Source organism: Stigmatopora argus, chromosome 8, assembly GCF_051989625.1.
Source record: "Stigmatopora argus isolate UIUO_Sarg chromosome 8, RoL_Sarg_1.0, whole genome shotgun sequence".
Classification (NCBI taxonomy): Eukaryota; Metazoa; Chordata; class Actinopteri; order Syngnathiformes; family Syngnathidae; genus Stigmatopora; species Stigmatopora argus.
In genome coordinates this window covers 2935579-2959278 of record NC_135394.1, presented here as the reverse complement: position 1 = coordinate 2959278, position 23700 = coordinate 2935579, and the positions used below count along the sequence as shown (strand labels likewise).

Genomic DNA, 23700 nt, shown 5'->3' with positions numbered 1-23700 from the left:
CAGAACTGTGAGGCCGACGCGCTAACCACCGAGGTGCGTCACTCCTGTGTCTTACTATATTATTTTACTCATATCATTCTATTCATTACTAAAGTATTGTGTTTACGTTTAACATTACCACAATAAGTCCTGCTTCTTTGTTGTTGAAGATCAACATGCATTATTAAAAAGTCAAATTATTCTTAGTGCAATCAACCCAATGATTCCTTTGGGTCTAAAAATGACCGCATGTTGCCGATCTGGGAATAAGTGTAAATCAGTGTTCCTGTACCATTTTGCAAACTGACTACTAGCGCAACAACTGGCCATCAAGAATCCAGTTCATCAGGGTGCCTCTTGACCAGTAGGACTCTGACTTGTGATCACCAACCGAGACTGGTGCAGGCGAACATGAGGGTGTGGGAGATTTTTCAGTGCCATCAGTTTATTTATTTAAGATCATGACACAATGGCATGGGTTCATCAGTGTGCGGACACATACAAGCACACACACACAAGCACAGACATTTGTGTTTTTTCAGTGTCTGCTGTGCGGTAAATTAAGGACAATTAAAAGTATTAGCTAATAGTGAGCGCAGCAGGTGCAAGAACAAGAAGAGTACTTAATAAATTGTGCTTACATGTGTGTGTTTGTGTTTTCCACGCTTACTAATTTTCCCAGAAGTCTGCTGGAACCTCCCGCTGCTTTAGGCTCCAGCAGATGAGTTCTTATTGTGGGTTCAGAGCCCCACAGTAATTAGATGAGTTGATGGTAAATGCTAGAAGCGGAGATGCTTGTCATTCTGTCAGACTTAATTTCCCGCTCATTCGTAACGATGACCTATGCAGGTTGCCAAGGGTGGACACAGGCCACAATCTCTATTATGTGCTGAGGAAAAGATTGTTTTCATAACCTTGCAATTCTTCCTGCTTTGTAGTTAGTTCCTGGAACTACATTTTGGATAAAAAGGAGACATTCCCATGTATTGCAGGGTTACTGTAACCCATTAAAATAATCCAATTATATTAGATTAGATTAGATAACTTTATTCATCCCGTATTCGGGAAATTTCATTGTGACAGTAGCAAGAGGGTGAGAATGCAGACACAAGAAAATACATTTTAGACATAAATAGATAGGTAATAAATAAATAAATAAATAAATAAACACGTAAATAAATACATAAATCAACAAATATATAGATAAATAAGCGTGTTGCTGAAATAAATACAATACATATACATACATACATATACATACATAGATGTACATGTATCCATACGGTTGGTCTTAACATTCAGCCATTTGTTTTGTTAAATTGAGGATATAATCTGGATGAGGCATCTCTGGACATACTGTATTTTGAAATATAATATTTGCTGCTCTTTTTGGGTAGACAAAATTAATTATTAATTAGTTTAGAGGAGTGGCTTGCAAACTTTAAATTATGTGAGGGTAGTAGGCAAAAGTGGTCAGGGGGAAAAAAAAGGAAGAATCGTTATTTATTTTATAAACCACAACTTGAGCATTAAACATTGCGGTTAAATTTAGGGTTGAGAATGGTTGCAGCGAGAAGAGTTTAATGAATGAAATAAATGGTATTGCAATTACTCTTAAATATTCATTCATTCATCTTCCGTGCCGCGCATCCTCGTAAGGGTTGAGGGGGTTCGCTGGAGCCTATGCCAGATGACTTCGGGCGAAAGGCGGACTACACCCTAGACTGGTCGCACACAGAGAGACAAACGACCATCCGCAGTCACAAGCATATTACCGCCACCAGCGGGAATCAAGCCTGCATACCAGAGGTGTTACTCATGCCACAACTTCTTGTCTGATTTCTATGCCCAAATACCAGATATGTCAGATTATTTTTATGCAGTCTGATCGGTCTTATTCTGCTCTTTTTATACCCAACCTGGGCTCATTCATACTGTATATTGGTAAAAAATGGAGTATAAACACATACTGCATAGATGTGACCCAAACGTCACCAACAACTGGAAACTGGGCTCGGGTCTTCGACGGAACTGGTTTTGGGGCTTAAAGGTGGCACAGGTGGGCAAGGGTAGGTTATCAAATGAACCTATGATGATACTTGCAAGTATACCAGAGTCTAGTGTTAAGAATTCTCAACCCGCAAGTTTACACCAGACATCTCACCATTGGCCGGGAAAACTAAACAGGAATCTGGGTGTCCCCCCTGGAACATTAGAACTCTAACCATATAGTAGTTCCATGGGTGAAAAAAATTGAGTGAGCATTCGGTTCAGATGAATGTATATGAGTTATGTTTCATATGTTTCATATGAAAATCAGTGAAGGGTGAAGGTGTGAATGGTGAACCCTGAATAGGCAGGACTGTGTTGTGTTCAAATTTAATCAATTGAAAATCTATTTTGGAGATCGCAGGCATCATTCCTGACCTTGGCCTCTCATATTTGATTATATTCATCGTATCTGAAAGCAATGTCAAATCAAATCGAAATCAATCAAATGCCTTTATGACACAATTAATATAACTGATGTATCATTTCATCACATTTCTCAATCCATCTGGCTCTGTGGATCCTTTGCATATGATGAAATGGGATACATTTTGGAGAAAAGGGGAGTGCAGGTTGGCGTGAGAACAGACTGAGACCGGACATCACACCACACTGTGACAGCTGAGGGGAGACAGAGGAGGTAACACACAGTCACACATCACACTGCCCAGCCGTAATACCTGCCCCGCCTCAACCAACTTTTCACATATTCATACAAAACCAAATCCATCGTAGACTTGTGAATGTCTACGTACGCTGGCAAAAAAGTCTCCATTTTCAATATCTACCTGTACAGTTATTGATCACAGTATCAATTAGATTTCATTAGGTTTTATTTGAAACTATAAAATTCTTGGATTCTTGAATGTTAAATAAGACGCCTCATGGTGTAGAGATTAACTCGCCTGACTTCTGTGCGGGCAGGCGCAGGCTCGATTCCTGCTGTTGGTGGTATGATTGTCAGTGCGGATCGTCGTTTGTCTCTCCGTGTGCCCTACACCTGACTGGCGACCAGTCTCGGGAGTAGTCTGCTGGGTTAGGCTCCAGCAACCCCCGCAATCCTTTCGAGGATGCGCCGTATGGAAAATGAATGACTGAATGAATGAATGTAACATTTTGGTATTCACTTTAAAGCCTTGTGTATGCTCAGTCACTAATGGCTATATAGTCATTTTCTGAACTGTTTATCCTTCTAACTATGGGCAACAGTCGGGTGATACACTGAATCGGTGGCCATTCAATCGAAGGGCACAAGGAGATGGAAAACCATTTGTGCTCGCACTCATACCTAGGGGCAATTTAGAGTGTTCAACCAGCCTAGCAAGCATGTTTTGCGATGTGGGAGGAAACCGGTGTACTTGAAGAAAATCCACGCAAACTCGGGTACAACATGCAAATTCCATATAGTGAGGACCCACCTGGGATCGAACAATCAACACCCCACAACTGTGAGGCCAACACGTTAAGCACTTTGCCGCCACTTTTCTTTTAACTTTGAAAAAATCTGTGATGATCAATGCAGGATATATATATATATATATATATATATATATATATATATATATATATATATATATATATATATATATATATATATATACACATACATATACATACATATAGATACATATATATACATAAATACATACATATATTATATATATATATACATATATACATACATATATTATATATATATACATATATACATATATACAATTATACATATATACATATATATATATATATATATATATATATATATATATATATATATATATATCCTGCATACCTTCAGTGTAACACACGTGGATAAATAACACATAGGTAGAAAAGAGTCAGAGGCCTCCTCCTAGTACTCAGAACATTGTGGCGCCTACTTGTCAAATACCGTCTCTTGACGCACACTCAAGTGGAAAATAAAGTCTCACCTATAATGTCTGAGAATAAATGAATGGGCTCGTGCAGACACTGTAAAAAAATTTAATAGGCTCATGAAAATCATCCATTTTAGTGATGAACTCATGCATTCCACTAATATCCAGACACAACAGCATTCACTCAGCAAATATGACAGGCTGTACTTGACTCACTGTTAAATACTGAATTACAAATACTATAATGAAGGCTATGACATATTAGTAGGAGACACATGAGTTAGACGCTGTAGAGCAGGGTTGTCCAAACTATTCCACAAAGGGCCGCAGTGGGTGCGGGTTTTCATTCCAACCCATCAAGAGGACACCTTTTCACCAATCTGGTGTCCTACAAGTGCAATCAGTGGATTGCAGTCAGGTGCTTCTTGTTTTCTGCAGAAATCTCATTGGTCAAAGTGCCTGGGCTGGATCGGTTGGAACAAAAACCTGCACCCACAGCGGCCCTCGAGGACCGGTTTGGCCACCCCTGCTGTAGAGGATCCATAATGTTGTATTATAAGAATCACACACAGTACTGTACAGAAACAAGATGTGGAAATGACTTGAAATAAAAACATCAAAAACACTTTATGTTGGATTTCATTCATTCATCTTCCATACCACCCATCCTTGAAAGGGTTGCTGGGGTTGCCGGAGCCTACCACTGTTTAGCTACATATGAATAAGGAATATGCAAACTGGCATGTTGATATTAATTGATTAATGATGAGACTTTTAATGAAGAAAATGTTGCTGTTAAACATCTTTCTATGTAAGAAACCCATATTAAAATGTGGACCCCTGCTCCTTATAGTAAGGTGTGTGTGTAAGGCATCTAGTTATAGAATTTTAAATTTGGCAGGCTTTGTAACAATTTACTTTTTTGAACTGAACAGTTAAGGGACGCAAAGGATTGCAAAATCATCTGATTTGTCGCAGTTCTTTTGAGCAAATGAAAATTAAGAAAAAGTTACATTACAAGCCAGTAAGGAAATGACCAGAGCCAGGCCAGGGGTTTGTAATTAGTATTTACATTACATCATAAGAGGCAACCCACAATCATATTATATCAATATAGTCCCACACTACTACCCCCACAAGAATCAATGACGAAAAACAGTTGATTCTGCAGAGACAAATCCTCATGCTGCGGCGAGCTATTCTTAATTCCGCATCTTGGAAGTGGTTTTTCCGTGGGCATTAAAATAATAAAAAAATAAAATTACCCTTTAAAAAATATCAGTGTAATACCAAATTATTTGTAATACCAGACTGCTATGAAATGTGTTCATAAAATAATAAACATCAAAATTCTATTTGTCACTCTTGGTCAGATGTGCATTATATTAACCCATCCATTTTCTACCGCTTATCCGAGGTTGGTTTGCGGGGGCAGCAGGGAAGCACAGACACAGGCCACTTCATCCAGCTCTTATAAGAGGATCCCAAGGCCTTCCCGGCCCAGCCGGGAGACATAGTCTTCCTAACGTGTCCTAGGTCAGTCCCGCGGCTTCCTCCCAGTGAGACGTGTTCGGAACACCTCACCAAGGAAGCGTCCAGTAGTTATGCTAATTAGATGCCCAAGCCACTTCATCTGACTCCCCCTTGATGCAGAGACTCCTAGCCCATGACCGGACGTTTCGCCGAAAGACGTTTGGTCCCCGGACGTTTGGTCCCCGGACGTTTGGACCCGGACGTTTGGTCGACCGTACGTTTGGTCGACCGTACGTTTGGTCGACCGTACGTTTGGTCGCCGGGTTCGCTCGCTGTCAAATTATGACAGAGAGTTTACTGTTGATATTTTGATATTAGATATTTAGATATTAAACTCACTCTCTCTCTCATGATTATAATTTTGAGAGCTGGTTTCAACAGTAACAACCCGGCGACCAACCGTCCGTTGTACCAAACGTCCGTTCTACCAAACGTCCGGGGGGACAATTGAAAAAAATTATACAAATTGTAAGACCATTCTTTTAGAGAAAATGTATGGCTTTTTCCATGATCGCACACCAAAAATGGCTTGTTTTTCCCCTCCCAATGCCACCATTTAAGGTCTACTTCCTGTGGTCTCACATATCAAACCAGACATTCACACACCCCCGGTGACAGCTCAGTGTGAGCACGTCATCTTGCGAGTCTGAGAGGGGTTCCAGTTAGCAGCAGTGTTGCAGCTTGCTGCTCTGTGCGTCTTCTGAAGTGACAGAGGGATAGTGTGTGTGTCTGTGTGTAGGTGTGCGAGACAAGGTTTGTCTAAACGTGTGTCAGACAGTCTCTATCTCTCTCTCTCTCAACTAGAACTGACGCAAACTATCACATGGATAGACTTTAGTTCAACACAAGTGTATTCCCAGATCATTCTAAAAAAATGTGTGTGAATCAGCTGCATTCATAAATGCATGGTGGCTGACAGTAGGACAATGACTTGTTAATTCCAAAGCACACAGGCATTTTTGGCCTCTCTCTGATATTTGTCTAGGGATAGACCAAATCGTACAACTAACAGTTAGAGAAGTGTTAAAGTACTCCTACAAGCTGCCCAGCACGCACCTTGTCGGTATTGTCCAGCTTCGCTGGCTTTGTTGACTTTGAGTCTAGTAAGGTCTTTTCTCACCTGATTGCTAGTAAAAGGTGTAAATGGGGGTGACAATGGATTTATTGAGTCCCTTTAGACTTCTGGTGTTGGGAAAAGTTGTGACAGGGATGGTGGGTTGAAACCAAGACCCATTATTTGAGCTCATTGTGTGTTGAACGTTCTAAAGAACAGATTCAGCTCTGCAGTGAAATCAAGGTCATTCTCAACCCTATTTGCTATTTGTTGGAGTTTATCATCAGTTTATTTCTCCTCTACGCTTCCTTTGTATTGTTCTGCTCCATTCTGGCCTAAATCCTCCTTCTGTGGCACCTTTTTGCCTTAGTTTTTGCCTTAGTTTTTTTGGGGGGGGGAGGCTTGAGCGCCTCAGTCCTTTCACATGATGTTGAGAAGGCCTTTAATCTCCTTCTGTATCAATGGTTTGTTATTAGGAAAGCAGCAAACCTTTTTGGTTGGGACCATGCCATCCTCACAAAACTGTATATAATCCATAATGCAACGAGCGAGACCTTCTACGTCCTCTACGTGGTCCTCTTGGAACAACTCCCAGCCTGTGACACTGAGGCACTGCTGGAGAGTCCTCTCAGTCCGTGGACCAGATCTTCATGCCTTCTGCTGACCACATGCTGTTTCACCAATAGCCTTTAGGTTATCAGTGTGAGGGAACTCGGACGCAGACTTTGTATTTCGGCCGTGTGTATGATATTGCGCGCGACGGCTGCCACACCAGATAGTTGGGATGCAAACTGTTACAGCGATGTCATGTTTAAACTCCAGTGGCAGATGGTATCGTACCACCAACAGTTCAATATCAGGAGTAGAGATACCATCCTTCACACTGACATGAATGGGATGACACGATTTAGAGTTCACAAAAACCGCTGGTCCTCCGCCACTCTTCTCACTACTTTTTTTCTGGTATCCTCCCATGAAGCCATGTTTCTGTGAAACAAACTACTTGTTTGTATGCTAACTGTTCACTCGTGCTGTTAGTTCTTTGACTGTAATTTCTCCATAATGATCAATAGCAGAAAAGGTTTAAATTTCCTTTTCCTCTTGATCTTTGCTCTGACTTTAACGGGAGGTGCCTCTCTGTGTCTCCTGTGAGATGTGTCTAGAGGGGCCCTTGACACCATGCCGGCAGAAGAGAAGCTTGTTGCATGTGTATGTCATCATGTCCGCACCGCCCAAAAAAAGTCAGAAGAAAAAATAAAATATTCCACAATTAACACCACAGGTAAAATGCTGCAGTTGTTCAAACAGCGCATTAAAAAATAAATGAGAAATCCTTGTCCTTGTCCTGCTAATACAGACTGCCACCCTCTCAGCGCCCGCAAGTGCGAACATGACCACCTAGAGAAAACCCATGTAAGCACAGGGAGAACATGCAAACTGCACAGAAATGCCAGTGCTCGGTAGTGAATCATTGACCTCAGAACTGTGAGGCTAACTACTGTCCACTGCACTGCTTTGAGTAAATAATACACACACCACCGCGACCAACGCAAATTTGAGGATTTTAAGAGCAGCAGCACAGCTCTCTCTCTCTCTCATAATAAGCATGCACACATAGATACAACGCTATACAAATAAAGTTGAATTGTACATTAGCGCTTCTGTAAAATACATCTACATACGTTGTAAAAATCCTAAATATATTTCTCAATAAATGTATGGGTAGAATTGATTGTTTTGACTTGGTCATTTCTTTAGTATATCAACATACATAACAGCTGAGAATTTTTTGGGTGGCCTGGAAAAAAAATAGGAAGATCGCGGGTATTAGTATACCTGGTATAATTTAGATCAAATTGAAAGCAGTGCTTAATTGTTGCAACAAAAAATGTTTTACTCATATTATAAATAGCTGGTATTACGTCTCTTATTATGTTCAGCTTCCAGGTCTTGCTGGGACCTATCCCTGCAAACTACGGGCAGTAGATGGGGGGACACACTGAATTGGTCGCCAGTTAATAGTTGGGCACACTGAGACAAACAACCAATCATAATCAGACCCATACCCAATTTAAAGTTTTCAAACAGTCTCTTGTGTATCTTTTTGAGATGACAGCAGAATACCTAGAGAAAACCCACACAGGCCCAGGGAGAACATGCATACTCCAAACAGGAAGGTCGAAACACACCAGGGATTGAACCATCAATGTCAGAACTGTGAGGCGGACATGCAAGCCCCTCGACCACCGCCTTTACAGTAATAAAAGGACCATATAGATTCACTACGTGATGCGTGGGGGGAACTCCGGAAGAAATGAGATTATTATGAAAATACAAGAGCGATTTCATGTGATTTCATCGTTGGTCCTCTTGCACTGTGTTGCAGGCCTGAAAAAATACTTAAATAAAAGTACAGGTCTGTGATGATTAGACACAACAGAGTTGTAGAATGACATTTTTCAATATCCCACAGTGTGCAGCCATTCAAATTGTAGCTGTGACCTGTCATATATTGTCCTCGTGTGTCAACATATGCAACTTGTTGTAAAAGTAATGACTTTCATTCAGAATTTTAGTTGTATGCATTTGTAAATGAAATTTAAACCACAGTGAGCAAAAATAGATGACAATGAATCTGATATTACGTGTTGAAAGCAGCGTTACATAAGCCCGTTCCTAAATTTACAGTAACTAAAAGGGCCCCTTACAGTTCATGCTTGAAACCAAGTGACTGACATGAAATGACAGCCTCTTTCACAGAAACCAACCAACCCTTGTCCCCAATGTCTCTGTTCTCTGCTCTGACACTAACTCACTCACACACACACACCTTGTGTTAGCAACAAGTCAGGCAAAATGAAATGTCAGCCACAATGTAAAATTATAAACACATGCACAGTAGACATAACTTATACATGAAAACACATTTTACGGAAATAATTGTATTAACAGTAGCCATTGGGTTTAATCTGCAGTGTTTATCCAAAACAGACATTATTTTAGAGCAGAATTTTGTCTGATTCCTCCCACATTCCAAAAACATGAATGGTAGGCTGATTGGACACTCTAAATTGCCCCTATGTATGAGTTTTGAGAGTGAATGGTTGTCCGTCTCCTTGTGCCCTGCGATTGGCTGGCCACCAGTTCAGGGTGTCCCCTGCCTCTGGCCAGGAGTCAGCTGGGAAAGGCTCCAGCACCCCCCGCGACCCTAATGAGGATAAAGCGGTTCAGAAAATGAGATGAGATGAGATCAGGATTTTGTCTGAAATATTTGACAGTGATGCATCGAGGTGGGCGTTTCCTATTGGTTACTGTAAGGACTAATGTGTCCACCAACACCTGCACCTCGGTTGCTATGGAGTTAACCATTAAGAGAACCAAATCTTTTAACTGAGAGGTGTCATTAGTACACCTATAAATAGAACACGTCTTTATATTTGCGATTATGTTGGTCCCGGGCAAAGTGTCAAAGGGAGAAAGACGTAGTTAACTAAGTGCGCTACTATTCAAAGCGGTGATGTAACATGCATGCCTTCCATGTTGCTTGTATGTTGCGACTTTTCTTACCTCTCTCCTTCTACTCTCTGCACCGGGTCTGGTGATGAGCGCCGTGTCCCCGCACACCACCGCGGCATCCTCGACGAACACGCAATCCGGGAGCGTCTCATCCGCGGGCAGATCCACTACCTCGAGTCCGAGCACGGTCCTCAGGACGTGCACGTAAGCTTCGTGTTCCCTCTGCGCCTTGATTGTATCCACCTCAGCCTGGTCGGTCCGGAGCGCTTCCATGGCCAAAGACGCAGGGATTCCCCGGACGACAGCGTGGGTGTAACAACCAAAACCTGCCATTGAATCAGCCATCTTTTCCCCTTGACTTGGCGCGCGTCACTACTGGTGGTAGGGTGTCCTCAAAATCAGCGAATCGGTGACAATCAGCTGTCACGACTGTCTGCCACGACTTGTTCACTCCTACCTTTGCCCCATTGTGGCTGATTGACAGCTCATCTGAAAGAGATGCTTGGGAATAGAAGAGGGTTCGTTTCCGGTCATCTTTTATTTTTTTTATTTTTTAACTTATTATTATGGCGGCCCGGTGGTGCAAGTGGTCAGCGCGTCGGCCTCACAGTTCTGGGGTCCTGAGTTCAAATCCAGGTCACGTCCCACCTGTGTGGAGTTTGCATGTTCTCCCCGGGCCTGTGTGGGTTTTCTCTGGGTACTCCGGTTTCCTCCCACATTCCAAAAACATGCATGGTAGAATGATTGGACACTCTAAATTGGTCCTAGGTATGGGTGTGAGTGTGCATAGTTGTCCGTCTCCTTGTGCCCTGCAATTGCCTGGCAACCGATTCAGGGTGTCCCCCCACCTCTTGCCCATAGTCAGCTGGGGTAGGCTCCAGGACCTCCTGCGACCCTAATGAGGATAAACCAGTTCAGAAAATAAGATGACATGAAACTTATTATTATTCATTCATTCATTTTCTGAACTGCTTTATCCTCACACGGGTCACTGGGGGTGCTGGAGCCTATCCCAGCTGACCTTCGGTCACGAGGTGGGGGACACCCTGAATTGGTAGCCAGCCGATCGCATGGTACGAGTAGACAGACAACCATTCACACTTATACCAAGGGGCAATTTAGAGTCTTCAATCAGCCTACCATGCATGTTTTCGGAATGTGGGAGGAAACCGGAGCATGCGGTTACTCCAGTTTCCTCCCACATTCCAAAAACATGCTTGGTAGGCTAGTTGAACACTAAATGAGCGGTCCCCAACCTTTTTCTCGCCACGGACTGGTAAAGCTTTTCTATTTTCTTGCGGACCGGCTATTGGGGGGGCGACAACTTAAGACAAAAATGGGTGGGGGTGGGCTTGGTGCACAAACGACGTCCATGACGGCAAAACTAAAAAAATCCCAAGCATAATATCAATCATTTATTATTATAATAACTTTAATATTTATTACTCTGACGGACCAGCACCAGGGGGCTCGTGGCCCGATACTGGACCACGGACCGATGGTTGAGGACCACTGCTCTAAATTGCCCCTAGGTATTGTGAGCTGAGGATTGTGAGCACGAATCGTTGTCCATCTCCTTGTGCTTTGCGATTGGCTGGCAACCAATTCAGCGTGTCACCTGCCTGGTGCCCATAATTGGCTGGAATAGGCTCAAGCACCCACCTTCTAACGTGACCGAGGCGAGGAGACCAACTTTTGCCAGTGAGCAAGCATAGTTCCTGCCAGCTGGTAAAATGGCAGCTGCCTGAGGTGGTGCAAATGTCGTGCGAGAAGAAGTGACAAAAATATTATATAAAACGGTGGCAAATGCACATTGATACACTTTTTTTTATGCACAAAATACATAGTAAGAAAATGATCAGGATGGAGCAACAGACAAAAAGACCAGGTGCACAATAATTTCAATGTGTATAGTTATGTATTTATTTATTAAGTCATTTTTGACAAAAAAATGAAAAGAAGGGGGTTATATTGGGGAAAAGGCACATATTTGGGGTATTTTATAATTACAAAAAAATAAGACTTTTAGGAGGCTAAGCGGTTGAGTGGTAAGGTAGGCGCGTTGGCTGCACCGGTCTCGGGCCCGGGGTTCGATCCTAGGTTGGTCCTTATGTGTGGAGTTTGCATGCTCTCCTCGCGCTTGTGTGGTTGTTTTTACAGGTACTACGGTTTCCTCCTTCATTCAAAAAACATGCTTGGTAGGCTGGTTTAACACTCTAAATTGCCCCTAGGTATGAGTGTGAGTGTAGGTGCTTGTCTGTCTCTTCGTGCCCTGCGATTGGCTGGCCACCAATTCAGAGTGTCCCCTGCCAGGTGCCCGAAGTCAGCCTGGATAGGCTCCAGCACCCCCTCGACCTTGTGAGGATAAAACAGTTTAGAAAGTGAATGAATAAAAATACTTTAAGGACACCAAGGTAAAAATGCAGGAAAATAGTGATTCCCTCGCAATATTCCAAGTGTACTGCAGAGTAAAAGGATTACAGCAAGTGCATGTGAGACAAAAAGAAGAAGGTGTTGTATTGCCAAAAGTACTATCTGAGGGAAGCTCTGGACCCAGTGAAGCATTCTGCATAGACAGAATGTTTCTTCAGACATCCTAAAAGCACATTCTTCCACTGCAGGACCTTGGTTTGTCTTTTCTTGTTCCAGATTCCCTTAATTATCTCCGACTGCTTGAAACATTCCAGGAGCCCAACATTCCTTTTTTTCCCACTCAAGTCAGGCTCACCAGCCTTAGCCCCCTCGACACAAACACCTGCACCCACACAGACACATGGAATCTTTTTTTTCCCTCCATCATTGAAAGATATGGCACAAAAACCACTCCCGAGTTTTTCTCCAGGCTGAGGAATTTGGCTTACTTAAACAAAGGAAACCCCACATACTTGTTGTACACCTGGCAGGTACACTGCAGCTATGAAAGCAATGACTGAAAGAAGACCCAATTCTCCAGCTGTGGATGAAGTGGCACCGGAAACACTATCCCTTATTCGTGTGGTATGACTGTAATGAAACGCTCAATCTACTGTGACTTGCCTGATTAGGCCGTTGCAAAAGGCTCATAAAACTGTCAGCAATTACACCGATTGGCAGCTGTATACAAACATTGAACAAATGAAATGTAATGGAACAAAGGTTTAGTTCATTTTCTGAACCGCTTATCCTCACAAGGGTTGCGGGGGTGCTGGAGCCTATCCCAGCTGACTTCGTGCACGAGACACCCTGAATCAGGGGCCAGCCGATCGCAGGGCACAAGGAGACAGACAACCATTCGCACTCACACTCATACCTAGGGGCAATTTAGAGTGTCCAACCACCCTAACATGGATGTCTTTAGAACAGACATGGGAAAACTACGGCCCGTGGGCCATAATAATTTGGCCTTTTAATCCGGCCTGCCGACGTTGTCCAAATTATTATTAAAAAATTTTTTTTAAATTTTTTTAAAAAAAAAAATCGGTCAAAATACAGGAAATCATTGGATGACCTGCATGAGCAATTCTGCCGTCGGTTTTGTGATTTTGGAAAAATTGACAGCTTGTGTCATTTCCTTTCTCACAAGACCCGGAAAGGGTACCACAGGAGTTGCAGTTGGAACTGATTGATCTCCAATGTGACAAGTTCAACTCCCTGAAAGTCTCTGAGTTTTATGCTTCATTAAGTGCAGCCAAATTTCCAAACATCCAGAAGATGGCACAGAGGATTCTGGTGTTATTTGGCTCTACATATGTGTGAACAGACCTTTAGTCTGATGAAAACCAAGAAAGCACCCCATAAATCCCAGATGAGTGATGAGTATGTTCATACTTTAGTCCTTTTTTTCTGTTTATGTTTCATATGTACTGTTAATGGATGCAGTTTTTATATGTATCGTATCTTGTGCTGACATGGCCCGCCTGTCAAATGTTTAAAGTCAATGTGGCCCCCGGGCCGAAAAGTTTGCCCAACCCTGCTTTAGAATGTGGGAGGAAAGCAGAGTACCGAGAACAAACCTACACAGGCCAGGGAGAACATGCAAACTCCGCAGAGACCTGGATTTGAACCCCAGACTCCAGAACTGTGAGGCCAACCACTCATAATTCTTTGTTTTACCAATATATTTTCTATACTTTGTGAATGAAATTCAAAAAAGGTCCTTCACTGTTCCAGCAAGTATATACATTCCTTTTCAACACCATTTGTCCAAATCATGCTTGCCAGTTGCTGGAGCCTATCAGAACTAAAGGCGAACACCAGACTAGACTGGTCGCCTGGCAGTCATAGGGTACTTGTATAGACAGACAACCATTTGGATTAAAAATCACACCACTGCTGAGTGGGAATCGATCCTGAGGTGCTTGCACTAAAGTCAGGAGAATGAACCACTACACCATCGGGTGGCACAAAAAAATAAATAAGCAAAGGCACATGTTCGTGTGGGGAAGAATATAAAATTCTGCTCCTGTATTTGTCAATTTAGCTCTACTCAGTTTAGATTTATATTTCATCATTACACAAAACCAAAAGTAAATGTTCTCACAAGCCCTTCCGTCAATAAGCTTTATTTCACCGTAGTTTTTTTTCAGTCATTTGATAAATGGTCTCACCTCTGGGTCGGTTCAAACGTCATTACTTGGCTCTATTATAGCAGCTTCTCGCTGTTTCCGGGATTGAAATAGATGTTTATAACATGTCCGTGATTTTCCACAATGGTATTTAAACACACCAGACAGTTAGGGTTACATTCACATTAATGGCGAAGGTGAATAAGTGACAAGAACTCAATCAGACAATAAATTTGTTACGCAGTAAAATTTATGTCTAAATTTGTTGGCAAATTGAGAAATGAGATCTTCTCTGACTTAGTTAACAGTTAGACATTTGCAATCAAACTTAAAAAAAAACGAAGTACTACTTTGGAGGGACAGAAATTTTAAAGCAGTGTTGGGTTTTACTCTTTTATAGCATTTTTTTCAGTTACAAGTACTGTAAAGCTGGATTCAAACCAAAGTTAATATTAACGCTACAACGCCATGCTTGAGCTATTCCCTTCGCCAACATCAGTTTTGTGTTCACACAGACCAAACGTCAGCAAAAGTCGAAGCCCACAAAACCAAACAACTTCCGTTCATGTTACGTTCATTCATTCATTTTATGAACCGCTTATCCTCACAAGGGTCACGGGTGTGCTGGAGCCTATCCCATCTAACTATGGGCACCAGGCAGGGGACAGCCAATCACACGACACAAGGAGATGGACAACCATTCACGCTCACACTCATACCTAGGGGGCAATTTAGAGTGTTCAACCAGCCTATCACGCATTTTTGGGGGGATGTGGGAGGAAACCGGAGTACCCAAAGAAAACCCACACAAGCACTGGGAGAGCATGCAAACTCCACACAGTGGGGATTGAGCCCTCGACCCCAGAACTGCGAGTCCGACGTGCTTACCACTCACGTAATGTAAAAACAAATAATATAACAACTTTAATCACATATTTAAACTTTTCTCATAATATTACAACTCGCACCTCGCAATCTACGTAAAATTGCTTAACATTACAACTATTTTTCCCGTGAAGTTACGTAAACTGCATGGTTCAACGACTTAAACTTCTGGTATGGGTTTTGTGAGCTGGAAGCCCAAGTTATGTGAAAATAAACAAAAAAATACCTTACCCTTATTTCACCAAGCCGACATTTCAAAGGAAACATAGTTTTGTGTTGAGCACTGCAGAGGGAAACCACGACCATGTGCTAACACGGTCACACCCCCTCTCTCACAGACACGCCCACCAGTCTAAACACGCGCATACCACTACTTTCTTGGATATCAATTTAACATTATTCACCTTAAAATGTCCAATGTAACAGATAATTTGGGACAAATACTGGGTCCATCCTTTTAAATGTCCCCATCTAGCGTCTGGAAACAGACGTGCGCCCTAATTATCCAACTGGTTTCCAATAAATATGAAGACAGTCAACGAAAAGGTAAAATATAGTATAGGCGAAAATAGAATAAAATGATTCAAACCAAAACAAAACCTCAGTAGACGTCCCTCAGTCGTTTTGTGTCTTAGGGGACATGGCGATAACAGAGAAATAAACTATACCTTCTTGAAATAATACTTATTTTTCATGTATTTTTGGGAATACAAAGCTATTTGCGTTTTTTTTCCATCAGATGTTATCATTTGTCATTTAAACACAACTCATCTCATTTTCTGAACCTTTTTATCCTAGGTCGCAGGGGGTGCTGGAGCCTATCCCAGCTGATTTCGGGCCAGAGGCGGGGGACATCGTGAATTGGTGGGCAGCCAATCACAGCGCACAAGGAGACGGACAACCATACACACTCAATCAAACCCATACATAGGGGCAATTTAGAGTGTCCAATCAGACTACCATGCATGCCTTTGGAATGTGGGAGGAAACCGGAGTACCCGGGGGAAACCCACGCAGGCCTGAGGAGAACAAACTCCACACGGGTTGACCGACCCGGATTTGAACCCAGGACCCCAGAGCTGTGAGGCCGACGCGCTAACCACTTGCCCCACCGGGCCACCCATTTAAACACGGTGATCTAAAAAAAAATCCACCAAAGGATCGTCCTCTCCCACTAATCCTCCTCCACTTGTTGAAAATGGAAGCTTTTTATCTTTGAAGGACCTACTTTTTCTCCCCTTGGACACATGATAGACAGATGGCGTGAAAAGTTAAAAACTACCCCGAGCAATGAATGCAGAGGAATTTCCTAGCGCGAAGAACATTTTTAACAAGCCTTTAAGCAGTCAGGAATGTTTTGTGGTCTGCTTGCCAAAAAGGAAGGGGGGATATGTTAATAATGTAGGCTACTGCCATACCAAATATGGCAATATAGTTACGTCTGCGTTGTGGAGCGCATCTGGAAGCGCTTAACTCTGCTGAATAAAGGCACCGGGGAGACAGAAATAGACTCTGTTAAACGTATTGCAACCCACATCTTCAGTCTCTCATGTGAAAAAAGCTACTGTTTTTGTAAACAGTTTCCGCAGTAACACATTCTAAATGCGCATTTACTGATTGGCTCCCATTGACGATGCTAGAAGTCCAATCCATTATTGAGTGGGTGAGTTGGCAGGACTCCCTCCCCGGGAAAAAAATGGACTAGACGTCTAGTGCCGTCTATAGCGATGAAACACGACCATTCACTTTTCTACCCCTTTCAATTAATTGGACGTCAAGTGCCGTCAATGGCAATGAAACGCGACCATTCACGCTCACACTCATGCCTAAGGGCAATTTAGAGTCTCGAATCAGCCTACCATGCATGTCTTTGGAATGTGGGAGGAAACCAGAGTACCCAGAGAAAACCCACACAGGCCCGGGGAGAACGAACTCCACACAGGTGAACTGACATGGATTTGAACCCGGGACCCCCGCTGTCAGGCCAACGCGCTAACCACTCAGCAGCCGGGCCGCCCCCCCATGTGGTGATTACATAAACAAAACATTATAAAAACAAACATTCACAAAATTCACATATCATGTTTTTGTCAACCCTCATTTGTGTGATCGGCAAGACGTAAAATGTGATTACATAAAAAGCATGATAAAAACAAACGTTCACAAAATGGAAAAAAAAAACATTGCTTTTTTTCCAGACAGTTTGTTACTTTTGACAGACAGAATTTCGAATCGGGTTACGATAAACTCGAAGGGGTATGTGAGAAGGAAAAGTGCGTTCCTATGGGCACCATTAGGGGAAAAAATCCAGTTGAGAGTGGGAGACAGAAAAAAAAAGTACACAGTTTAGACGGGGAGGAGCTTACGTCTTGGATGGAAAAAGGCAGAGAAACATTCCTGGCATAGTTTGGGAACAGTTCAGCAGGCAGCCCGGAACGACGTCAGCTTCCCAGTAGAGTATATAAGCGAGGAGAGTGCCGGAGCTCAGCAGACTTTACCGAGAGCTTCACTAAGCCCAGCTTGGATCTCCAAAGACCAGCAGCCGAGACAGCAAGAGGGAATACTACTCATCCAACAAGACACATTTTGCCGATTTTTTCTCATTCTCGGACCAGGATTGCTGTTTGCAAGAAACTTAACCGAAATGAAGATGATTTTTGTTGTCATTACCTTTTTGGGGAGCATCCACATGGTAAGTTATTCATCTCCCATATTTTTTTTCAAGAGGGAATATTGGTTCCAGTGCTAAGTGGCTTTTTTTTTTATCCGTACAGGCTTTCTCCTCTTGCCCATCCGTGTGCGAGTGTCCAGTGGAGATACCTAGGTGTGCTCCCGGTGTCAGCGTGGTTCCAGACGGTTGCGGTTGTTGCAAAGTTTGCGCCAGGCAGCTGAATGAGGACTGCAGCTTAACCGAGCCCTGCGACCACACCAAAGGGCTGGAGTGTAATTTCGGGGCCACCTTTGCTGCTGCTGCGACTCGTGGCATTTGCCGAGGTATGTAGAACGCACGTGTGTGCTTTTGTCTCTCCTACAAATGAGCTTTAGAACAAATTTGGGATTTGGGCACTGCGAAATGCAGATGAAGGAAACTTTTGAAGATAAAGTCATAGCATTCTAGACGGTCTTTATCTAACAGAAGAGCAGGGAATTAATACTATTGTCTTTCCTTCTTCCTCCTGCAGCCAAGTCAGAGGGGAGGCCCTGCGAGTACAACAGCAGGATCTACCAGAACGGAGAAAGCTTCCAGCCTAACTGTAAACATCAATGCACATGCATTGATGGCGCAGTGGGATGTGTCCCACTGTGCCCTCAGGAGCTCTCCTTGCCCAATCTGGGCTGCGCCAACCCAAGACTGGTCAAGGTAGCAGGCCAGTGCTGCGAAGAGTGGGTGTGCGATGATGGCAAGGCCACTGACATCATGGAGAAGATCTTTGGCAAAGACAAGACTCCAGACGAACTGGAAAGAGACCTGACAAAGAAAAACGAGCTCATCGCCAACGTGAAGGGAGGACTCAAGTCACTAGCTGGTAAGGAAACAACTTTTGACTCGACATGTACTACCATCCTAAAAAATGTAAGTTTGCTAACTTGATATTTTCTCCCTTTGGCTGCAGCCTACCGACCACAAGCTGAAATTCAGATGTTTAATAGCCAGAAGTGCATCATCCAAACCACACCGTGGTCTCAGTGCTCTAAGAGCTGTGGAACAGGCATCTCTACCAGAGTCACCAACAACAATGAAGATTGCAAGCTGGTTAAAGAGACTCGAATCTGTGAAGTGCGACCATGCACCCAGTCTCCTTACTCCAGTCTCAAGGTAGATTTACCCCCCTTACACACCATAATATCCTTAAACAATACGAGCACATCAGCACTTTCAGGCTCGAGCATCTGTCTTATCCGCCGCTGTGTTCATTCATTTTCAGAAAGGAAAGAAATGCAGCAGAACCAAAAAGTCCAGTCAACCAGTGAAGTTCACTTATGCTGGCTGCTCCAGTTTGAAGAAGTACAGACCTAAGTACTGCGGGGCCTGCGTGGACGGTCGCTGCTGCAGCCCCCACGACACCAGAACCATTCGAGTCAAGTTCCGGTGCGAGGATGGCGAGACCTTCAACAAGAACATCATGATGATCGAGTCCTGCAAGTGCACCTACAACTGTCCCCACGCAAACGAAGCCTCCTACCCGTTCTACCGTCTCTCCAACGACATCCACAAGTTTAGAGACTAATTGGCGAAGGCGTTCCTTCACCCCCACACAGGAGTGGCAGCCATCGGCAGTCCAGATGAATGCAGGGGTGTGAATAAGACACCACAAAACTACCAGCTTCTTGTTGTAACTAGATTCCTAAGGAATTGCGGGCTTACATGAGGAGGACTTTATCAAGTGCACTGTTTATTTTTGTTATTGCTTCATATTAGGGGAGCATCTATGCTGGCTTCGTTATGGAGCAAGATGTAATATTTGTACATTTACGTTATTTACTGGTATCAATTCACCATGTATATTTTGATCTTTTAACGTCGGACATGGCCAAGACTGTAGACTTTTGTGCGCTTATGTGTGTCCGTATGCACGCACGTAACATCAATTAGCATTCCATCCCACAATGTAACCTGCTTGTTTATCAAGCATGTGGTTTCATGATTTCCTGACGTGGGCATTATGGTTCATGTTTTGTGGCAGCTAGTGAACATCCCTCATGAAAGAAAAAAAAAGACAAAGCGATGCATGTCAAAGAATGAATGAATGTTTTTCATTGTTGTTAATATTATTTATCTAAGAAAATGTAGCTACTTTATTTGGATATTATAATTCATACTGGAATAAATTGTAAAATGATTTAATTTTATATGCCACAAACAAAATAAATTTATTTATGAAATATGACACTGTCTGTGTTGTCTTCAAACAGAAAATCACAACGGTATGTTAGATAACTCTGCAGATCCAGCAAATTCTACAAAAGAGGAGCAAGACTGATCACTTATATAATACCACTTCTCCTGACTTTTTATTGCTTTGGACTGCTATTTGAAGCAAGTACACATCTATATACTACACACATTCATTTTCCATACCGCTTATCCTCACAAGGGTCATGGAGGTCCTGGAGTCTATCCCAGCCAACTATACAGTTAGCAAGCAGGCAGGGGACAACCTGAATTGGCCAGCCAATTGCAGGATACACGGAGACAGACATTCATTCAAGGTCACACTCATAGCCAGGGGCAATATTAGAGTGTTTAACCGGCCTACCCTGCATGTTTTTGGGACGTAAGAGGAAATTAGAGTTCCTGGGTAAAACCCACGCAAGCCCAAGGAGACCATGGAAACTTCACATAGGAAGGTCCGAACGTAGGATTGAACACTCAATCTCAGAACTGTGAGGCCATTGCGCTAACCACTCTTCACTTGGCCGTCTATTATACTACACATTAAATTAGTTTAAATTTGTATCTGTCTAACATACTTGGCTATAGAAAGCAGGGAAAAATATGGGGTCAGTGAGTCATCTCATCTCATTTTCTGAACCGCTTTATCCTCATTAGGGTCACGGGGGGTCCTCGAGCCAATCCAAGCTGTCTCCGGGCTTGAATCGGTGGCCAGCCGATCGCAGGGCACAAGGAGACGGACATCCATGCACACACAGCCATACCTAAGGGCAATTTAGAGTGTCCAATCAGCCTACCATGCATGTTTTTGGAATGATTGAGGAAACCGAAGTACCCGGAGGAAACCCACACAGGCCCAGGGAGAACATGCAAACTCCACACGGATGGACATGACCTGGATTTGAACCCAGGACCCCAGAGCTGTGAGGCCGACGTGCTAACCACTCGCCTTTCCGGGCCGCCCGTCAGTGAGTCAAAATTTCGATAAACTTATGCTAATTATTAAATTCTGCTCGGATCCAGCCAGCAATAGACCTTTAAGACAAAAAATCATCATTTTAATGATCTTGTACATCAAATTATTCGATTTTATTTGAATTCTTCCTCCTCACTTTCCACAGGAGCCCAAAAAGTTTTTTGTTAAGAAAAGTTAGACATTGTAGAACTATTGTAAGTGTGATGCTATTATAAGAACCAGCAGATTCATTGGCAACCTGAACTCATGCTGCTGTCTGCTACTTTTATGACTCTGAAGTCAGTCTGGTGCGGAAAGGCTTGCATCTTGTGTTAAATAACTACAACATGATCTTGAAACGGAGTAGGGATGGGATCGGCTCCCTTTCCTTTTTTTATTCAGGTACTGGGAGTGGCTCAGGAATGCAGCAATGGCTCGGAAAAGCAGACAACCTGATGGGCGGCAGATGTTGGAAAGTATTTCAGAGCAGCATGTTCACTTTAGCTTGGATGATCTAAAAATATACAAATACTCCTTGCGCTCGCATGACACATTTCATTAAATTCGAAAATTCCAAACACATTCCATTGTAGAGGGTAGGGGGCACAATGCACATGGATGCTTTTTTCAAAAAGTGAAACTCCCAACCATCTCTGATGGAGATCCATACTGCATAAAATGTGGCCACTTAATTTTAAGATAATGCTTTCATAAAATACTTCAGTTTACATACCTTATCATAATAGTGTGCTTTCCCCAGTACCCTTGATTTACAGTCAAAATAGTCAAAGAGAACCTGTCTTTGCTCGTTGCCTTTGTGTTGCGTGCTCAAAACACATTTTCACCAAAGTGCCTTATTTACACTGCAAGTTCCATGCAATCAGGCTGTCATTTGTCTTGTTAACACAATACAGCTAACTTGGTTATGTAATGGTTTTTGACTGTTATGTGAGCAGTCTTTTCATTCATTCACATTCCTTTTTGATGCATGTGCAACAGAGAGAGGAGGATCTTTTCAACATTTTTCAATAGTGATTCATTGACCCAAACAAAGTGGGGTGACCTACTCAACTACAAACACATTTAAATGTTTTTATTATTTTTATTTTCAAAGGGGAAAAAAAGAGACAACAAACTTCCACTCCAGGATCCATTCCCTTAGTAGCTAACACATTCAAGCTTTAAACAAAAAAAAGTTTGTATGAAAAACACATTAGCATTAAAACTTCATCATGCACTATGTAATACAAGGCAACCAAGAAGCATTACAAAATGATGGAAGTTAATACACTTGAGTGTCAGACGTTTTCCAGAGCCTAGATCCACTTTGGACAACTCAGGATGACATCAACTTTTAAGGAATTTACAGCCAGAAAGCAGGGAAGGTTTTAAGTCAAAGACACGTTAGATGCACCATCTTCTGGTTAAAAAGGAAACAACAATTCAGTAAACTTGGTTGGTATATTGCCAGTAGACCAAGCAACAAATATGTGGAATGAATTTTATCTAAGAATGTACTTTTGTTTCGGCAAGAGTATGCAGAAAATCAAGTGTTTAAAATTTCATGAAAGACTAGATCATTTTAACACTGTATGATGAGTGGTCTACAATATTCGTAGCAGTGTTGCACCAATACAATCGTGTTTAGGGGCAGCATTTAAAATATAAGACTCCACATACCAACACTGCAATCTGAAGAATACCTGCAAGCAGATTCGTTAAAGTATATACATATTTTTAATAGAAGATACTTTGATGTAAATTTCAAAAAGCACTAAAATCTGACTACATATACATTAAATCACGTGTCAAAGTGGCGGCCCGGGGGCCAAATCTGGCCCGCCGCATCATTTTGTGTGGCCCGGGAAAGTAAATCATGAGTGCCGACTTTCTGTTTTAGGATCAAATTAAAATGAAGAGTATAGATGTACATTAAATTTCCTGATTTTCCCCCTTTTTAAATCAATAATTGTAATTTTTTAATCAATGTTTTCTGTGTTTTTAGTTCAAAAATCATTTTGTAAAATCTAAAAATATATTTAAAAAAGCTAAAATAAACATTGTTTTAGATCTATAAAAAACTGGATATTCAGGGCGTTTAATCCATTTAGAAAAAAAAAATCTAAATATTTCTAAAATGGTCCAGCCCACCTGAAATCAAGTTGACGTTAAAGCGGCCCGCGAACCAACCCAAGTCTGACACCCTTGTATTAAATGCAACAATGGAATATAATTTCAATGTGCTTTCTACTAATCTAGAGAAAAATGTGATGTGTTCAAGGAAACCGATTTGTAATTTTATTTACATATACTAGATAAGAACTGTAGGAAAAAGATGTTTAACCCAAGTTACTGCTTTGAATAATGATTAAGCAGACATGATTTAAAGCCAACTTTGACTGTTGCATGGCATC

At 42.3% G+C, this 23700-nt stretch overlaps 2 protein-coding genes across 2 annotated transcripts in view; one reads left to right on the top strand and one right to left on the bottom strand.

The window, feature by feature from the left end:
- The window catches only part of ddah1 (dimethylarginine dimethylaminohydrolase 1), an 82265-nt gene extending 71790 nt beyond the window's left edge, over positions 1-10475 (bottom strand). The window contains exon 1 of the mRNA XM_077607934.1: positions 10060-10475. Coding sequence (XP_077464060.1) covers positions 10060-10353 — 294 coding nt within the window. The 5' untranslated portion in view covers positions 10354-10475. The remainder of the gene's footprint in view (positions 1-10059) is intronic.
- A 7296-nt stretch (positions 10476-17771) lies between these two features.
- On the top strand, positions 17772-20326 carry ccn1 (cellular communication network factor 1). The gene is made up of 5 exons (XM_077607104.1): positions 17772-18129; positions 18212-18431; positions 18620-18964; positions 19052-19254; positions 19364-20326. The coding sequence occupies exons 1-5, from the start codon at positions 18082-18084 to the stop codon at positions 19664-19666; spliced, it is 1119 nt and encodes a 372-aa protein (XP_077463230.1). The 5' UTR covers positions 17772-18081; the 3' UTR covers positions 19667-20326.
- The last annotated feature ends 3374 nt before the right edge of the window (positions 20327-23700 follow it).